Source organism: Pristis pectinata, chromosome 24 (assembly GCF_009764475.1).
Source record: "Pristis pectinata isolate sPriPec2 chromosome 24, sPriPec2.1.pri, whole genome shotgun sequence".
Lineage (NCBI taxonomy): Eukaryota > Metazoa > Chordata > Chondrichthyes > Rhinopristiformes > Pristidae > Pristis > Pristis pectinata.
The window spans coordinates 34,220,464-34,241,636 of record NC_067428.1 but is presented as its reverse complement, the minus strand read 5'-3'; the positions used below and the strand labels follow the sequence as shown (position 1 = coordinate 34,241,636).

Here is a 21,173-nt window from a genome sequence, read left to right as displayed (position 1 = left end):
ACATCAATGATTATCACAGCCTACACAATACAAGTGAAGACATTTCTCATCTCATGCCAAAATGGCTAGCACTCTAATCTGAGACCACGCCCCTGATTCTTGGCTCTTCAGTAAGGTCAAACAGCCTTACAACAAAGGACAGAATTGTTAACTGATAAATGAACAGTTAGCAATGGTTTTCAAAGTACAGGAGGAACACAAAATGCTAGCCTACAAGGTAGAAGATAACATAACTGAAAGACACAACCTTCTGATAATTCCCACTTTCTACTGCAGAATATTAAAAGCAGTAAGGAAACTGTCAATGAATTAAGTCAGGATTTCCCCAAAGTCCTTAAGATACAGGAGTTGTGCTCTTGGACTGTGAAACATCAAACAATTATTACAAGAGGGAGACAGAAACTAGGAACTACAGGCTTTCACGACATCTTCAGTTTGAAGGAAAATACCAAAATCACAGGCACTTAAACTGCTCAAAGAGTGTCAGTGCAACGTGTGAGGCAAGTCCAGTTAAAGTAGCTCATCCTTTTGGAAGCAGTCAGTACGATGCTGCATATACAGACTTGCAGAAAAGTTCACAGAATCATGGAAATGTACAGCAAAGGGCTGTGACAGTCCACCTTGTCCGTGTTGACAGGGATGCATTAGGCAAATATCCCTCTACTCCTTTCTGACCCAAGTACCTGCCCAAATACCCTTTAAACATTGCATCTGCCTCCACCATCTCCTCTGGCAGTTTGTTCAGAGTAGTCACTACACTGTGTGGAAAAATTTATCCCTCATAGAACATACAGCATTACAGCACAGAAACAGTCCCTTGGGCCCATCATGTCTGTACTGACCAAAATGCCAATCTAAACTAATCGCACCTGGCAGCACATGGCCCAAATCCCTCTATTCCCCATCTCTTCATCTCTAATGCCTCTCAAACTATTATCATATCTGCCTCTACCACCTCCCCTGGCAGCATGATCCAGGCACCTACCACTGTGTGTTAAAAGATACCATGCAAATCTCCTTCAAACTTTCCCCTCTCATCTTAAACCACCCTATATTCTAATTCACACATCACCCCTTGCTTCCAACCTGACTCCAGTTCCCAGTCTAGAAATGCACTGCATTTAAACATCTCACTGCCCTGTGGCCTCACCACTCACACCTGTATGTTCTCCAGATCTATGGGATGTCCAGCTGCAGCCTTTTCCCGCCACTCACCTCTAATGGTTGTGTCTTCAGCTGGCCAGGTGCTATGCTCCAGAATTACCTTACCTTCTTTCACCATGCTTCTTAAAACCTATCACCTGTCCAAATAGCTCCCAAAAATCCCTCAACATTTGTCCATTTGCACTCTTATGAAGAGGCTTGGAACATTAAAGATACTTGTAAATGCAAGAACTGTTGCAGTTGTTTAGGAGTTGTAGTGTTGCTCAAGTTCTCTCTTTGGGGAAATAGCTGCAGAAAGATACAACTTGTATCTCTAGTCATAACTCATACATCCCTGCAGGTCTTTACAGGCAATGCAATACTTTAGAATTGTCATTGCTATTTCACTGCAGCGCACTATGGCCAGCAACTGGGGGCAGCAAGGTCCTGTAAATAGCAAGGAAATATACAACTAATCTTTATTCTCATTTCTTGATAATTATTGCCCAGGTCAGGAGCAGAATGTTTCTTCTTTCAATAGTAGCTTGGGACCACTTGTATCCACGAGAGGGTGACACGGCCTCTGTTTAAGGATAGCACAGTATTACTTTAGAATGATCTGTTCATATCACATCCGTATCTCTCAAGGGCGAGATGTGAATCGACCATTTTCTAGTTCAGATGAGAGGAATAAATACTGATTTCATTAAGTTACAATTCAACAACTTGAAGCAAATCACAACTAAATAATATAGATGATGTCAGTGGCAAGCATTTCAAGACTCAAGTCACAGCCACGGATGGACTCTCATTTCTGAGAGCAGACAGGTACTGGCAGCTCCACTCATCCACGAGCTTCCCAACAGTAAATTTAAAACAGAAAAAAATCCTTTTTCTTGCTTCATAGCCACTGAAACCTAGATCAGTTACAGTTCAACATTAGTAGGTCAGCATAGATCAGACTGAGAGGATCCCAGTCATTACCTCAAATTGAGGGGCACCAGTGACAGATCCATTCCCTTTTAGGCACATCGTGATAACCCTTAAAATTCTACAATTCAATTCTATTTTGGGGCTCCCACTGATCCAAAATGCTCTACTGATAAGACAGTGAAGCCAGTGCTGCATCTTTACACTTCGACCATGGCCACTTTCTACATTCTTGTGCCTCTGCCTCAATGGTACATACCATCCAAACATTCCTAGGATGTTGTCTTTGGTTTTGATAAACTTCACTTTCGGTCAACTTGGCAATCAAAGTGAAGGAAAATAGCAACAGTCTGGTACCCCTGTCAGACTCTCTGAACTCTGCCCAGAACAATGCCCATCACAAAGCACCAGCCGATATATTTGTTACATCTGCACATTGCCAAGTGGTGGCACTTCTGCACCCTGATGCAGACTTCCTTTGAATTTCCTTTGATGGAATCATTGAGCTGTGAAGCTAAGTCTATTTCTCTCTCTCTGCAGGTACCACTCACCTAGATGAATGCGTCAAACATTTGTTTTTTTTTTCCTCCTTATGCACTTACCTTGGAGACTTGCACAATTCCATTAATTGAATCCTTACAACTGGTAAAGATATTTTCTCCCTAGGGACAGGAGCTCACTGCCCAACTATTTCCCGACCATGGAGCTACAGCAGGGCTGTGGTTCAATGATGGGCTGGTGTTTGAACTGGTACACCCCAAGGACATAAATGGACGTCTGATACTGTCACAGGTCATCAATACCGAGCAAAACATAGTAATGTATGGATTGAATACAAACACTTAAGTCAGCCTGAAACTAAAAATGTGAAAAAAAGCTATTTTGGTAAATGCATAAAAGCATCTTTCTAAATTAAAACTGACGGAAAACTGATTAAAAGTGAAAACAATGAAGCCACTGAACATTTGTATAAGAAGTTTTGGTCAAAAGAATTAGGAGTTTCCATCCCAGCCTTGCTGATCAGTCAGAATTGCCTGCCTCGACAAAGTGAGTTCAATAACTAAACAGAGGTTAAGGGTGGCCAAGCAGATGTGATGCTGAGGAAAAATTCTCAAATGTTTAATTTTCACCATTTCAGTATTTTCCTCCCGCAGTAGATAGATTGATGCATTCTGTAGAAAGGTAGAACAGAGAGAGCTTTGTTCTTCCACCATCTCACTTATCCCCATTTACCAGGGTTGAACAAAGCCTACCACAGCATTCGCTGGACTCATTACAGTCGATCAACCCATGAGGACTGTTACTTCTATTCCAAATATTAGTTAGAAATTATATCTAGGATTGCTACTAACCCTAACTGCCATTTCACCTGCGAAAGAATCCTCTCATCGATATGCTTTTAATAGGATGGCCTTCATGCATTATGTCAGATTATTACCGACCTGGATCCACCAGGATGTCACTTTGTTAAGCAGCTCAAAATTCACAATCCAAGATTAGAAGAGAGCTGCATACATCTCCCCAATAGAGTGGGGAAAATCGTTCATCAACTTTATTGTAATTTTATGAAATTCTAGTGTTAACACTGGATCCGTGGTTTACAAAACGCATGCAGGAAGGATTAATGATGGCTGCCATTGTGTTTTAAGGTTCTGTTGATTATGCAACCTTCCGGTTTATTGATCAGCCTTGCAAGGGCTTGATTAATCTCCAGTACCTCTCCTGCACCAATGGTGTTTTGTGGCAATGCCAGTTTCTGACTTTAGACCCAGTGGAGCTCGGTCCTGTAATCCAAGGCCCTGACAATGAAGCTCACTCTCCTAGCTCATTAACCTCATTCACCCAACCAGGAGTTCACCTTAATTCCAGTTCCCTCACACCACCACACCACCCATTCCCCACCTTCAATGCTCAACCCAGATCCTGGCAAGGCCCCAGTTGCTACACTGACCTGGAAGTTGGGCTTGCCAGTGGGAACATGCAGCGTTCCCCGGACCAGCGGGGGTGGGGTGGCCATGGCAGTGCCTGTCGAGACAGCAGGCTGGGAAGAGAATATTGGAAAGAAGCACAAACACACATGAGAAAGCTGAGGAACAAAAGGAATGCAAACATACTGCCCGTTTGAAGAGATATTCTGTTGAAATCACCCAAGCCAATCAGACTGGACAGGTCAGTTGTTAAAAACAAATGCAATATGTCAATCTTCCAATCCCAGTAAACTTTATTCATTAACTTGGATCTTCCCCCATTTCTCTCCATCTGTATGGTTCCTTGCATTGAGATCTGCAGTATCAAAGCTGAAGGACTGTATTTGAGAACTGGTAAGTGTTTCCTCTCACCAAGACCTGATTCAAATGCTGGCTCCAAGGTGAAAAGGGCAGCAGTCCTGTTCACTTTACCACACAGAACCTCCAGACCTTGTTGTCCACCCACTTTCTTTCCTTCAGTCATCCTGTAGCTAACCCAAGGAAGCTGGGGAACCTACAAGGCCACACAAACAAGTACTCAAAACAGAGAGGAGACATCTGCTTTGCCTAACTTAGTTGGCAATTCACTTACTTTCTGAACCTGAGATCCTTCCCCAAGGAGGAAATGTTTCCCCATGAAATTCTACCTCGTGCTCTGAAAAAACTTTTACCTTGATTTTCCACTTGTGACTATCGAACTACTGAACTGATTTTTAATTGTCCCAGCATGCCCCACTTCCACTTACAGTAAAGATATGCACAAGGGACTACAAAGGCCACGCCACACAGATGGTGCATCCTACGTTCACCCGACAATAAAACAAGCTGTGCCTAACGTCACGGTGGAGAGGTAACTGGATGAAGTTCTCAATCCAACAATGCTTCAGAGACAATGATAATAAACCAGGTAATATGTGGAAAACTCATTGCTCCTCCTCTGCCCGCTCACCCCCATCAACACATTGCCACAATTCTCCTCACCTAGGAGCTGAGCACTGAACTATTTTAAAAAATTGCTCAATGTATATATTGCCACATTATACATCACCGTCAGAGGATTGTTCTGCTCTAATTCAAATAAGATGGAAGGGAAACAGTATTCAAGGAAAAAATAGCAAAAAAATGGAACTTCTGCACTGATTGCATAATCCATGTTTAGATCCTTCTTTTGCATTAACAAGGCCAGTAAATAGATTGATTTAAAAAGCTAGTGTTTAGAACAAGATACCTCTTCAAACGTTTCATATGCAGCTTAAGCAAGTCATGGGAAGGATTATAAGGCAATAAGCTGGCAGTGAAAGAGAACAAGTTGAGCAACAACCATTTAAACAGACAGCCATCTCTCAGGGCTTTTACAATAAGCACCATCATATAATTTACAAAACTCAAGCATCTTCTAAGATTTCAGGGGGTTGAATTTCCCTCTTGTTCCCCCCTCATTACTTTTTCTTTTGCTTCTCTTCTGAGGCTGCAGACTCCTGCTGGGAGACACATAACAGAGGACAAGGCACATGCAGCAGCCATTCTTTGCGACAGCATAATGAGGATTGCCATGCTATGCAGTATTACAACCGGGCCCACAGCTGTCCTTGGATTTTCCCCAAACTTCTGAATCTTTGGAAGGTATGGAGAGCGATCAGTGCTGGGAACTTTGGGGGAGTTTCCCCTCCCTGAAGCTGCGACACTTTACTCTGCATTCTGTATTGTTTTACCCTGTACTACCTCAATGTGCTGTGTAATGAATTGACCTGTATGATCGGTATGCAAGACAAGTTTTTCACTGTACCTCGGTACAAGTGACAATAATAAACTAATTCCAAGTCTAGGATTGCCAAGGCCAATTGTATAATTCTACCTCCACCCCACCAATACTATTCCAGATAGAAACAGCTAACTTTCACATGTATTGAAAGCCATGTACTGTCACTAATCAATGTGGCAACTAGTATATGCTGGCTGTAATTTTAAAATAAGTAGTTTTTGATTGGGTTAACTTTATTTAAGCAAAGGTTACAGAATCAAGGCAGGTAAATACAGTTAAGATACGGGTCTGTTGTGATTTGAGTGCCAGAATAGATTGAAGGGCCTAAATTGTCCATGTTCCCACAGCACAATGAGCATGTGATGGCTGCGTTACTTAGTGGTGCCACTAGAGGGCAGCTATTCACCACATCAAAATAACAGTTTAACAGCTTCTGATGTCTGTCTGAACCTGGAATCCAGGATCAAACCTAATCCTTACACACAGTTTGATCTATGAAAAATTTTACTGGAAGTAAGCATCACAGAAATCTTTGCAACCATTCTAAATTCAAAAATCACACAGAATTATTTCCAAGAGTGCAGGAAAACAAACTTATTAACAACAAGGAGGCAGCAATAACAGGTTAGAACTGAAACAATAGATTGCTTCTAGATTCTGGAAAGCAGTTTTAAAATCAATTGGCAGCAGTGATGCAACATGGAGGAACCATATTACTGCTTGAATACCATTAACAGGAGGGCAGGGTCTCACCTTAATAATCTGTTCTAATTTGGCATCGTGTTCCATGCACTCATTGTGGGCCAAAGGGCCTGTTCCTGTGCTGTACTGTTTTATGTTCTATGTAACATGTGTTCAGTACAGGGAGGCCCTTCAGACCCACTAGTCTATGCTGATGTTGCAGTCCACGAGTTTCTTGCCAATCCATCTGCCAATCAGCCTTTCACAAGCTCTCTATTGCCTTCTCTCCCATGTACTCACCTAACTTCCCTTTGAAAGCATCTAAACAACTCACCTGAGCAGCAAATTCCATGGTCCTGAATGCCTTATACAGCTTCCTGAAGAACTACATCACTGAGCATTTGGTACCATTCCAGGTGGCAGTGTTTTAATGATTTGTCATGGTTTGAGCACAACAAATAAATGCACCTTGTGGGAAATATTAAAAAAAGCCACGATCAGGATGGCGGAGAGCAAAATGGATACCTTTGGAATAGTGGCCTCCTTCTGAATCTGACTCTGGCGCAGTTTCTTGAGCAGAACAAGTTTGGCCTCCTCTAATCGTAGTTCTTCCTTTAATTGCTTGATTATTCTTTCTCGCTCCTCTGGGGTGCTCTTCTGAAAGGAAAAAAACTAGCATTATAAATAAAAATGTTTTAATTTTCCAACACCCTGCCTTATCCGAAGCTACTGAAAGAGTTTCACAAGCACTGGCCAGTCTGCCTAAAACTCACTCTTCATGTGCAAGACAAAAAAATTCAATGTCAATGTTCTACTCCACAGTGAGAGTCAGTGTCATTGAACCCAAAGGTACAAGGTTCTTCAGCAGGTGATTAAGAGCAGAATCCTGTACAATTTTTCATACAGGTCAGAAACTCGAGCACTAACTGCTACAATTGATTCATCACAGACCTAAAATGAAACCTGAAGCCTTGTTTGGTGGGTGTTGGGGCGGATATGCAGGCTGTCAGAGTTATACAGCACGGAAACAGGCCCTTCGGACTAATGTGCCCACGCCAACTAAGGTGCCCTCCTGAGCCAGTCCCATTTGCCTGCATTTTGCCTATATCCCTCTAAACCTTTCCTATCCACGTACCTGTTCAACTGTCTTTTAAACATTGTAAGTTACCCTCCTTTACCACCTCCTCTGGCAGCTTGTTCCATATACCCACCACCCCTTGTGTAAAAAAAAAGTTGCCCCTCAGGTCTCCTTTAAGTCTTTCCCCTCTCACCTTAAACCTGTGCCCTCCAGTATACACAATACTCCAAGTGCAGTTCCACCAACATTTTGTACATCCGTAATATGATGTCCCAGTTCTTGTACTCAATGCCCCGACTGATGAAGGCAAGTGTTCCATACACCTTCTTCACCACTGTGTCTAACTGCGACCCACAGATATCCTATCTGCAGCTATTTTTATACCTTCCAATTTAATGCCTTGCATCTTTTCTTCTTGAAATTCATTCACAGGACGTGGATATTGCTGGAATCAGCATTTAATGCCCACCCCTTAATGCCCTTGATCAATGAGGCCATTTCAGGGGACAGTTAAGCAATAACCGTCGTGGGTCTGGAATCAGCAGAGCTTTACTCTCACCATCACGGAGATCAGACTTTTGTACAGTGACTGAATTTAAATTACCCAGCTGCTGCATTGATATCTGAACTCTTGACTCCAGATTATCATGCAGGCTACTGGATTGCTAGCACCACACCGCTTTCTCTCTCAGACCGTGCTTGTGCCTGGCTTCTGATCAATAGTTCCTTCCAGATGCAGTTGCAGAGACAGGATAACGCCTTTATTCTCGTTTCCATTCTTATGGGACAATTGTTTCTCAAGGATGCAACTCTTGGGGCAGGGGTACAGCTTCACAGGGGCCAGACACTACTCAGTATCGTTTCTAAGAGAAACACATGCCAACTTCTACGCCATCAGAGGGCTCTTTGACTATTGGGGCATCACAGGTTTCTGCTCTTAATGCCCAGTTAAGAGCAGCAAGGGACAAACAGACTCTTCACACCATCTCTAGTGAGGGACACTGGCAAAAATCAGAGCAACTCGATGGAGATCAGATCAGGCCAGTTAACAAATGGCCCTTTTGGGGCCCTACCAATCAGCACTCACTTAAACACTGAACCAAGACTTGCTGCAAAACCCAAAAGGAGCCAAAGATTGTTCGCAATTCCAAAACTTTATTCAGAATGACAAGGTGCCTGTGAAATTAGAATTCAGGGATATACAGAGATGTAGTGGTAGGCACGGTAGTGTAGCAGTTAGCGTAACGCTATTACAGCACCAGCGACCCGGGTTCAATTCCGGCAACTGTCTGTAAGGAGTTTGTACATTCTCCCCGTGTCTGCGTGGGTTTCCTCCGGGTGTTTCGGTTTCCTCCCACGTTCCAAAGACATATGGGTTAGGAAGTTGTGTGCATGCTATGTTGGCTCCAGAAGCATGGTGACACTTGCGGGCTGCCCCCAGAACACTCTACGCAAAAGGTGCATTTTACTGTGTGTTTCGATGTACATGTGACTGATAAAGATATCTTACTTTAAGCTTACATATATAATCCACAAAGGGAGGTGGAAGGAGTAAAATATTTGGTTTAAAAATCTAGTTACCCTTTGGAAATGGAGCAACGTGATAAAGGATGTATACAAAGAAACATACAGCAGAGGAAGGAAGCCTTTCAGCTCATCGTGTCTGTGCTCTTTGAAAATGCAATTTACCCAACGTGCTATCAGTAGTTCAAAAATAAATGTTGCATGTAAACATGTACTTGCATAAATAAAAGATATTTGCAGGTAGAGATGAGTGAAGTTCTGCCTCACCATAATATCATCTGTATTTGCACTTCTTCCTAGTTCTTTCGAGAGCCCGTTCAGCCTAGGACTTGAGGGTTCGTTGTCAGAGAGGATGATGATATCTGGAGATGGGGCGCGTTTTCCCTTCTTCATTTCGCTGAAAGAGATTGGACTGCAGGTTGAACAGGGCAAACGGGATTGGAAAGGACAAGGAGAACATTCACAAACTGTATGGCCCTCCACGCAGAGAGCACAGTCTCTCAACTCATCCACAGACAATCCCATGATTTCTCCCCTACAAGAACACCTCTCAGGTGTATAGAATGTACGTAGAGCCTCAGTAATCTCATCCTATCAGCTCATCAGTTTCACTAGTTTCATGGAGTCTATTCACTTCAACCTCTCCTTGATGATCCAAATTAAACAGCCACTGTGTTTGAAGGGGAAAAAACCTTTTCGATTGCTGAATGGGTTTACATGAAATAGATAGAGGGTCCTTGAACTGGTGCCAACAGATCTGCCTGAATGTTTACATCATCAATGTGGAGCGAGCCGGCTAGGTGTGGCGGTTGGGGAGAATGGCTGTGGGGGGGGGGGGGGGGGGGGGGTGGGAGAATGGGTGTGGAGAGGTAGGAAGGAATGGGTGTGAGAGGGGCAAGTGCTGGGGGTGGGGGGGGATGAAAGCTGGTTGGGGGGAGTGAGGGGTGGGGTGAGATAGTGGGGGGGGGGGCAAGAGGGGCAGGCAGGGGGTAGGTGGCATGAGAGGGGCCAGCAGGGGGATGGGGGCGAGGTGGGCGGGTGTTGGGGGAGAGAGAGGGGGCCTGGCGCAAGAGAGGCGATTGAGGGGGTGGTAGAGGTGCAAGGGGTAGGTTTATAGAGCTGGAATGGGGACGTGGAAGGAACGGGAGTTCAGCAGGGTGGTGATCATTGATCAGATTATTGTTGTTATCCTTGCTTCATTGCACTTCCGTTTGAAAGTGTGGGTTGCTGGTGCTGCATAAACTTCTCCCCTTTCACAGAGGCAGCAGCTGCTCCATGTGTGTCACTCATAATCTAACTGTTCACATGCACAGCAGTCCTGGCACAGTCACGTCTGTGGTCACTGGGGCAGGGTGCACGGGAAACAGAGGTGAAACCCTCACAAGCCCATGGGAGATCCCACATTTACCATCTCTCCCCTTGATACAAAGTCCACAGATGGCAAAGTGAGGAGAATTTATTCATTTTTTCCAAAAGAAGAAATTTCTTCACTTGGAAGTTAAATTCTGGTCCAGGCGATTTTCCAAAAGTCACGAGTATCATCAATTGCCATGGACACAATTCCACAGCTAAGTGTGTTCACAGAACCCTTGCATATAGTGGCACTTTCTGATACTCCCTCTGCACTCTGACAGTATCCTGCTTCAGACAATCAGTAAGCCAGAGATGACACCACCCATCAGCTAGCAGCCAGCATCCATGCAATTAAGTGACTGGGAACAAACTTCCTGTATGTAATTGGCCAGAAAGAAAAAGTTGTCATGTGACTTAGGCATTTCCCTTCCCTCTGTCACCTGACTGCCCCAGTGGAACCCATGGCAACAGCCGGCTGAAACTGGTTTGAGACACATTGCCTTCATTTTATGAAGGGAGGTAGGATTCAGGTACTGAAACAAAATGGAGCCCATCAAACAAACAGAAAAAGCCTGGTTCGGCACAGCACACTGCCAGCCTGGCTGTTACTTCCTTGCAGGCTTTAGATCTGCGAAGGTCAACGTGAATTTAAGACTGCATTGTGATGAGTGCACATAAAATATCCTTTGTAAAACAGTTTCTGAAATAAAGTCCTTTAAGATGATCCAAACATTTTGCGCGCAAGAAAGTTCACTGAAATAGTGACTGGAGATCTCCCAACCTGTTCATTTCTGAAAGAGTTGGGGAGCAGGGAATCGCCTACTTGTTTTAAAACCCACATCCATTTATCTCAACACTGCTGAATTCTGTGCGAGACCATGCAGCCGAAGGACTAACCCATGTCACGGTTCAAGCTATAGTTTCTTCAGTAAGAGAAGTTGGAAAGTGGCTGCACTGATGGTGCTCCCTTGCTGTAAGGCTGCTTCAGTCAACAGTTCTCATTACAACGATGGTGCAACTCACCACAGTGGTTTGGGGGTGACTCAGAATTTGTTTGGGGGTGACTCAGAATTTGTTTCACTAAGTTGTCAATGTAAACATTCATTTCAAGATGCAACCTAATTAAGAAAATACCAAGAACCAGCCCATTCTGATAAAGTGTCCTAAATGACAAATACCTCCAAGGCACAATTGTTGGAATACTCTCCCATCGGCTTAGATGAGTGTTTAAGTAGTTTGGAAGCATCCAGAGCAAAGCACTCCACTAGACTGGTACCCAGCTTAAAATGATCATCTGGGCTGCACTGCATCCGACTTACAGGATGCACGTGAGGCATCACGCCTCCTCCGGCCACATCTCGAAGCCCACCACTACCCAGAAGAATCACGGTGTACAGGAATAAAACCAACTCCAAGTTCTCCACCCTGTTGCACACCTTGTTGAAACAGGACAGATATCAGCCATTTCTTTACTGCCACACTGTCAAAGTACTGGAACCCATCTCAACCTTACAGTCCTGGGTGACACCTTTATTGAACCCCACCACTCTCGCTAGGGAAAACTGGACTGAGTTTGTCTGGCTTTGTAAACAGCCTTTTGAAAATCTACAATCACAAGATCACAAGACAAGGGAGCAGAAGCAGGCCATTCGGCCCATCGAGTCTGCTCCAAGGAAAGGGAAATAGAAATGAGAAATGGGGAATGGGGGAAGAAGAAAAACTATTCTAATCCCAATTTCCGGCCTTATCCCCATATCCCTTGATATCCTGACTATTTAGATATTTATCTATCTCCTCCTTGAACGCCCCCACTGATCTGGCCTCCACTGCTGTACGTGGCAAGGAGTTCCACAAATTCACTACCCTCTGGCTAAAGAAATTTTTCCTCATCTCTGTTTTGAAACTGTACCCTCTAATTCTAAGATTGTGCCCTCTGGTCCTGGACTCACCCACCAAGGGAAACAGCCTAGCCACATCTACTCTGTCCTTTCCTAACAATATTTTAAATGTCGCTATGAGGTCCCCTCTCATTCTTCTGTACTCCAGTGAGTACAGTCCAAGAGCCGACAAACGCTCCTCATACGTAAGCCCTTTCATTCCTGGAATCATCCTCGTAAATCTCCTCTGAACCCTCTCCAACGTCAACACATCCTTCCTAAGATGTGGGGCCCAAAACTGCTCACAATATTCCAAATGAGGCCTCACTAGTGCCCCATAGAGCCTCATCAACACTTCCTTACTTTTATACACTATACCTCTCGAAATGAATGCCAATATAGCATTCGCTTTCTTTACCACCAATCCGACCTGGTGGTTAACCTTTAAGGTATCCTGCACGAGTACCCCCAAGTCCCTTTGTACTTCCGTGCTTTGGATTTTCTCTCCTCCTAGATAATAATCTGCCTGCTTATTTCTGCTTCCAAAGTGTACAACTGCACATTTCCCCACATTGAATCTCATCTGCCATTTCCTTGCCCATTCTCCTAAACTGTCTAGGTCCCTCTGCAACCTTCCTATCTCTTCAATACTTCCTACTCCTCCCCCTATCTTGGTGTCATCCGCAAACTTAGCCACGAAACCATTTATTCCATCATCCAAATCGTTAATGTACAAGGTAAAAAGGAGCGGTCCCAACACCGACCCCTGCGGAACACCACTAGTAACCGGTAACCAACCAGAACGAGATCCTTTTATTTCCACTCTTTGCTTCCTGTCGACCAGCCAATGCTCCACCCATTCTGTTATCCTACCCGTAATTCCATGACCTCTCATCTTATTAATCAGTGAAACAAAAGTAATTTTAAAACCGAAAATAAAAGTGGTGTACCCAGCGATCTTGGTGCGCTAGTTCACAAGACACAAAGCAGGTGCAGCAGACCATATATTTGGCCTTTATTACGAGGGGTTGAAGTTCTATGTCTTGCTGAAATTGTACAGCATTTTGCTGAGGCTACACGGTGTTTTTTTTTTCTGATAACCCATTTTCTACAGCACGTATGGCAAGCACAAGCAGCTCAGCACCATATGGAACCCATTTTGCTGGGTGTCAGTGAACTCGACGCAGCAGCTTCACAGTAAAGTACGAGGTTCCTTGTTGGAAAAGCCACCAAGTAACAAAGTACGTTGCTCAATCTTACACAAACATCAAAACATACAAATACAAGACTCAAAAGGAAACATCACTGAACGTGATAATATCATAGCAAATTTGTAGCATTTTTAATATGACAATAATGTAAAAATATGCAGCGCAGGACCATTATGAAACTAAATTTGACTCCGTGCCACATAAGGAGATATTGAGGCAGTGAAAGTGAAACAAAGGTTTAGTGAGGCAATTTCAGTTTCCCAGTTTTTTCTTCAAGTTCAACACACATCAGCTTTGGAGCTAATTATAACTTGTAGAACATAACGGACTGCAGAAAGTTGTACAAAAAAACAGCCAAAGTCAGAGCCACACCTTTAGATCTCAATGTCTTGCTACACAGATACAGGAAACGCCGATAGTACTCTTCCCAACGTAATCTATAAACATCCTGTCTTACCGTAACAGGCTGTTCCATTAACCTCATGAGATACATGCACAAAGCCAGAGATGTTACAGAACAATTGTAGTTGGATAGATAGCAACACACAGATCCTGGCGAAGCTAGCAGACCCGATGCAGACCAGGGACCGCAAATGAATTCAGGATCTGGCCATAGCTGGCAAGGCCAGTATTTACGGCCCCATTCCCAATTGCCCTTGAGGAGGCAGTAAACTGCCTTACTGAATCACTGGGGTCCTTCTGGTCAGTTACTCCTATCGTGCTGCTGGGCAGGGAGTTCCAGAGTGACGTAGGAGGATAGTGTGAGACTTCAAGTTCAAGTTTACTGTCTAATTTATTGTCAAGTTTATTGACTAGGAGGGAAACCTGCAGTTCCCAAGCAACAGCTGCCCCCGTCCTTGGTTTGGGAGTAGTGTGAGCAAGTAATACAGTGCACTTTGTTACACATTGCAGCCACTGTGCAGTGGTGGTAGTGGAGGTGGGGAATGAAAATTTAAGATGGTGGATGGGTGCCAGTGAAGTGGGCTGCTTTGTCCAGGAGAGTGTTCAGCCTTAAGCGTTGTTGGCAATGCTCTCATCGGGCAAGCAGAGAGCATTTTATCACTCTCCCAGTTTGTACCTCATCGATGGTGGAAAGGCCTTGGGGTGTGAGGACATGAGTCACACACTGCAGGACACCCAGCCTCTGACTGCTTCTTGTAGCCTTGGTATTGTGCGGCTGGCCCAGTTGAGTTTCTGGTCGATGATGACACTCAGGATATTGATGGCATGGTGATGGTGATGCCATTGAACGTCAAGGGTAGGTGATTGGATTCTCTCTTGTTGGAGATGGCCATTGCCTGGCACTTGAAGTGCAAATCTGACTTGCTATGTCTCATGCCTGAATCTTGTCTAGTTCTTCCTGCATTCCTTTGGGCTGCTTCACTTTCGTGATTTTTATTAATGACCTGGATGAGGGGGTAGAAGGGTGGGTTGGCAAGTTTGCAAATGTTGTGGATAGTGTGGAGGATCGTCAAAGATTGCAGAGGGACATTGATAGGATGCAGAGCTGGGCTGAGAAGTGGCAGATGAGGTCCAATCTGGAAAAGTGGGAGGTCCAATCTGGAAAAGTGGGAGGTGGTACACTTTGGAAGGACAAACTCCAAGGTGAAATACAAAGTTAATGGCAGGATCCTGGGTAGTGTGGAGGAGCGGAGGGATCTGGGGGTCCATATCCACAGATCCCTAAAAGTTGCCTCACAGGTGGATAGGGTAGTTAAGAAAGCTTATGGGATGTTAGCATTCATAAGTCATGGGATTGAGTTTAAGAGCCGCAAGGTAATGATGAAGCTCTACAAAACTCAGTTCTGGTCGCCTCATTATAAGAAGGATGTGGTAGCATTGGAAAGGGTGCAGAGGAGATTTACCAGGATGCTGCCTGGTTTGGAGAGTATGGATTATGAGGAGAGACTGAGGGGGCTAGGGCTTTACTCTTTGGAGAGGAGGAGGATGAGGGGAGACATGATAGAGGTGTACAAAATATTAAGAGGAATAGATAGAGTAGACAGCCAGCGCCTCTTTCCCAGGGCACCAATGCTCAATACAAGAGGGCATGGCTTTAAAGTAATGGGTGGGAAGTTCAAGGGAGATATCAGAGGAAAGTTTTTTACCCAGAGAGTGGTTGGGGCACGGAATGTGCTGCCAGGGGTGGTGGTGGAGGCAGGTACATTGATCAAATTCAAGAGATTACTAGATAAGCATATGGAGGAATTTAGAATAGAGGGATATGTGGGAGTAAGGGGTTATATAGTCTTAGGCAAGGTTTAAAGGCCGGCACAACATTGTGGGCCGAAGGGCCTGTATTGTGCTGTACTGTTCTATGATTCTATGACTCCATGACTCGCTGAGACACTGCAAATGAAATTGAACACTGTGTAGTCATCAGCAAACATCCCCATTTCTGACCTTGAATGGGCATAAGGCAGATGACTGACCTCCAAGAACCACAATCATCTTCCTTTATGTGAGGAATGACTCCAACCACTGGAGTATTTTCCATTTCATAACCATTGACTTTAATTTTACCAGAACATCTTAATGTCGCAGTTCATCAAATAATGCCCTAATGTCAAGGGCAGTCACTCGCTAGAATCCTGAGAATTCAGCTCTTTTAGTCCATTTGTCAGTCAAGGCTGCGATGAGATCTGAAACTCAGAAGTGGGGATCCATGAGCAGGTTACTGACAAGTAAGTGCCACGGATAGCACTGCCAATGATGGCTTCCATTACTTGCTGACGATAGAAATGGACACAGTACTCTAGTCCCAGCTACACAGGTCAACATAATCATCTTTTTTTTAAACCCTATATATCCGGTTATAAGCTCCAGGAATACATACGCTTCCAAATACTTGCTCAATTTCTCATGCCCTCTTCAAAGATTTGTGTGCATATATACCCAGCTCTGTTTCTACAATGTACCTTCTATATTACCTTTACCTAAACGTATTTGCATTTTTCTGCTTAAAACATCATCTGCCACTTGCCTGTTATTCCTTCATCTTACTACACTCACCTGGCAGTTTTCCTCAGTCCAACAATGTCCAAGTCTTCATAAAGTCTCTCATTCTCCTGCTCATTTTTATCAAGCAAGTACAGAGGTGATATAATAGAATGACCCAGGTATGAGGAATTTCAGTTATGTGAATAGATTGCAGAAGAAGGGAAAATTATTTTTTTAAAGAGAAGATTGAATAGATTGATACAGGGGCACAAGATCATTAAGAGGCTGGACAAAGTGCATGGAGATAACCTGTTCCCATTGGCAGACAAGTCAAGAACCAAAGAGCACAGATTTAAGGTAAATCAGCAAAAGAACCGCAGATGATATGAAGAAAGTCTCTCTCATGCATTGATAGTCATATTTTAGAATTCACTGCCTAAAAGGCCAGAGAAAATTCTGAGAGTGCTTTTGAAAGAGAACTAGATAGATTGGTGAGGGAAGAAGAACTTGCAAGGGGAGAAAGAGCCAGAGAATGGCGTGATCTCGCAGAGAGCCAGCAAAGCCTTGAAGAATCAAAGTAACTCCTCCGACAAATCCAAAGATCAGCCACAATTTAACAGATTGGTGGAATGAACTCCAGGGACCGAAGGGGCCATTACTCCTGTTATTGATGTTTTCCTGTTGGAGCTGCACAAAAGGACTTCGAATTCACACATGGGACAAAGGCAACACGATGGGATGACAATGGTATGGATGTGCATGGAGATATTCTCATTCATGTAACAGCACTCTGGAGCTCCAATAGACTAACCAGCTAGTGATCACAATATTAGCCAACTCCTCTGAAACCCACTTAAATTTAGGTTTATAATTCAATGTGCTTAAAAGTAGTACTGCCGACCAGTGCTACCTGCACCAAAACAATCGGCCCGCAAACAGACCCTCAATTTCCAGACCTTGGCCTCCAGGCTTTCACGATCTAACCCCAGGACACAATCATTCTAACTTCCAAGTTGGCAGTTCCTCCCACTCCAACAAGTATTTGGTAAGTATAAATTGGTATGTCGCCAAAGACATTTGCAAATTTCTACAGATGTATGGTGGAGAGCATTCTGGCTGGTTGCATCACCGCCTGGTATGGAGGCTCCAATGCACAGAATCGCAAGAGGTTGCAGAAGGTTGTACACTCAGCCAGCAACCTCATGGTCACAACCCTCCCTGCCATCGAGGACTTCAAGAGGCGGTGACTTCAAAGACCTTCACCATCTGGGACATGCCCTCTTCTCGTTACTATCATCGGGGAGGTGGTTCAGGAGCCTGAAGACCCACACTCAACGATTCAGGGACACCTTCTTCCCCTCCGCCATCAGATTTCTGAATGGTCCATGAACCCTACCTCATTGTTCCTTTTTCTTTGCACTACTTATTTATTCTGTAATTTATAGTAATTTTATGTCTTTGCACTGTGTTGCTGCTGCAAAACATCAAATTTCACGTCACATAAGACAGTAATAAACCTGACTCTGATGTAACTCTCCATAGTTGGGCACAATTCTACAGGTAACCATCACCCTCTGCTACTTCGCTGAAACCACGAAGCAACTATCAGAGAGGAGGTAAAGTCTCTACCCGTGATTTTTAATGGAAAACATTCGAGAAGCAAAGATAATTGGAGCAATTCCACTCACACCACAGAACAGCCAATCCAGTGGAAATCTGTCTCTTGTACCCCAGTTTCAAAAAGAAAATAATTCTTGTGGGCTTGTTATACTAAGAATATTGAGAGATGACAGATCTCTCGCACTGACTCATCACCTTGGCTGTTTGCCAGTTCCAGGATGGTAGGTTAATTGCCCCCAGTCTGTGGATGAGCAGGTAGAACCTGGGCAGGTTGGTGGGAGCATGGGGAGAATAAAATGGGACTAGCTTAGGTTTAATGTAAATGGATACTTGATAGTTGACATGGACTCTGTGGCTGCAGGACTTGTGTCTGTGCTGTGAGACAAATTACTGATGCTATACTTTCCCTCGTTTCCAGGTCAGGTCATTTCTTGAATATGCCCGACTCAAAAAAAACCAACCACAAAATCTTTATCCACAATTATCACTGAGCCTTGGTTTCTCCAGTGTTGGACTGTTCCCCTCCCCACCCCCAGAAATCATATCAGCCAGTCAGACCACTGCAGTCCCATCTTCTGTGTAGCCGTAACTCCTGTCTCAGCCAACCTTCACTGACTTCTGTCCAACTTGTCCATGTTTTCAAAGCTATCCCACTCCCTGATATTGCCTCCCATAGCTTCACTTCCATTCAATCTCTGAGGTTTTCTGACCCTGCTCTATCAGTGGCAGAATATTTCACTGCCAGGAATCAGAAGAAAACTTTCCAATAATGCAGCATTTTTCATCACTTCAGAACATCCCAATATTTACAGCCATTGTAGCTGTACCTCTGAAATGTTATGCAGCTGGCTCCATGGCAGCCACTTATACATAACTAGGCTGGGACCGTTCTCCCTGGAGCGTAGCAGACTGAGGGGTGGTCTTAGAGGGGCATAGATAACGTGGATGGTCAGAGTCTTTTTCCCAGGGTTGGGAAACTAAAAATAAAGGACATAGATTTAAGGTGAGAGGGGAAAGATTTAAAAAGGGACCAGAGAGGAAACTTTCCCCCCCCACGGAGAGGATGGTGGGTAAGTGGAACAAGCTGCCAGAGGAAGCTGTAGAGGTGGGTACAGTTACAGTGTTTATAAGACATTTAGACAGGTACATGGATAGAAAGGTTGAGAGAGATATGGGTTAAACACAGGCAAATGTGATAGGCTTGGATAGACATCCTGCTTAGCACAGACAAGTTGGGCCAAAGGGCTTGTACAAGTTGTATAACTATAACTCTAGAACTAGCGTCTACAATAATGCAACATTGACCAGATAACAGTGATGTTGAGGGGTAAATAATACCAAAGCACTGACACCTTGCACAAAAGTTTTGACTCACTTTTGCACTTTTCTCTCTCTACAACTTCACTGTCCACCCTCATCTTCCCTTCTACACAAGTGATTTACGCTATTTAATTATGAAAGAAGCCGTGGAAAAAAAGCCTGGTGCATTTTTCTTCAAAGCTGCAGCAATTCACAGGGGGTACAAGTGGGCTTTATGTTCCAGCAAAGCCAAATAACAATGCTGCAAGGGTTGGTGGACAGTTTGAGTGGAGCAATCAAATTACACAATTCAAAGGCAAACAGCCTATGGGATTTGTACAGATATGTGCCAGATTATTCACTTTTGAACTGAACAGTTACTCAAATCCACACAGCTTTTGGAAATGCTTCGAAAGAAGTTTATCAGCATATACTGCCAAAATGAGGGAATCCCGACATGGCCTCTTAGAAATGCCCAACTGTGTAAGGTGAGCCAGACTATTAACTCATTGTGAAGATGTATTGTTTTTAAAATAAAAGGGCTATTGTAAAAGGGAATTAAGCTTTCTAAAGAGAGATATTTAAGATAACGCCCCCCCACCCCCCAAGGCAAAAGAGCTGGGGGTGGGAGTGGTGTGGAAGTGGGAAAATGTTTACATCATGTAGTAGTTGGATCTTTCAAAAGAGAACCAGATAAATATGAAGTACAAAAAATTTGCAGGAAGGGAGATAAGTGGGACTACCATGAATCTCAGAGTGTTGGCACAGGCAAGATTCTTTGTGCTGTATGATTTCACATAATCATACAATTTGGAACAATATTGTGGACATTTTTTTTGAATGGTTATCATCCATCAGTGTAAACGCATGGTCTGTGCTGTACCCCCACCCCCCTCTGATATATTTCAGATTTCCAGTATCTATAGCATTTTATCCTGAACTTCCTTAAGATTCTCATATTCTCTGGAATGTATCCTGATCATTCGGTCTACAGTCTGGCAGTTTAATATTGAACTAGTACGAACACCAAACAGTTCCTTTACAGCCCCATCAGCTTGCTATTTTTGTGCCAATGCTCAGAGCTTCTAGCTTTCACCCAGATTTTAATGCTGCCATCAGCATTGTGTTGAGTTTGTGTACGAGCGCAGATCAAAATATGAACAAAAGAGCTGAATTCCAGAGGTGAGTTGAGAGTGACTGCTTTGACTGAGTGGAGCACCAAGGAGCCCCAAAACTGAAGTCAAATCAAATCGCAGACAACAGGACTGGGTAGTGTTGTGCCTCGTACAAAAGGAAGATATTTGTGGTCACTGGATGGCTATCTAATGCACACGGCATTGTTGCATGAGTCCCCCAGAGCAGTATCCTAGAACCAACCCATTTCATTTGGTTCACCAACGGCCCTTTTCTCTTGTTGCTGTGAATACTCATTCTGTCGATCACCAACACAGTGGATGCAGTGTACACAATCCAATAATACATGGCAGCAACTCGCAAGACATTTTAACAGTACCTCCCAGACCCATATTCTGTCCCGCGGGAATGGGCAAGGGCAGCAGGTGCATGGAAACTCCTTCATTTGCAAGTTGCCCTACAAACTTTATACACGACATGGAAACTTGTTGCCACTCTCTCTCAACACCATTGCTGACACCTTCAACAAGTCAAAAAGATGCTTACCCACCAGTTCTCAGAACAATTAGGGATTGGTAACAAAAGATGGCCCAGTCAGTAACACCCACATCCAGTAAATTAATTCAAGCACCTGAAAAAAATAATAGTTTCTCT

At 43.9% G+C, this 21,173-nt stretch overlaps 1 protein-coding gene across 13 annotated transcripts in view; it reads right to left on the bottom strand.

Moving 5' to 3' along the window:
• Nucleotides 1–21,173, bottom strand: part of gatad2ab (GATA zinc finger domain containing 2Ab) — a 133,488-nt gene that overhangs the window by 14,099 nt on the left and 98,216 nt on the right. For 9 of the 13 annotated variants that reach the window (XM_052037729.1, XM_052037733.1, XM_052037735.1 and 6 more), the window contains 3 exons: nucleotides 9,353–9,482; nucleotides 7,009–7,140; nucleotides 4,025–4,114 (listed from right to left, as the gene is read on the bottom strand). In XM_052037729.1, coding sequence (XP_051893689.1) covers nucleotides 4,025–4,114; nucleotides 7,009–7,140; nucleotides 9,353–9,482 — 352 coding nt within the window. The remainder of the gene's footprint in view (nucleotides 1–4,024; nucleotides 4,115–7,008; nucleotides 7,141–9,352; nucleotides 9,483–21,173) is intronic. The other 4 variants (XM_052037740.1, XM_052037741.1, XM_052037742.1 and 1 more) reach the window with 2 other exon arrangements.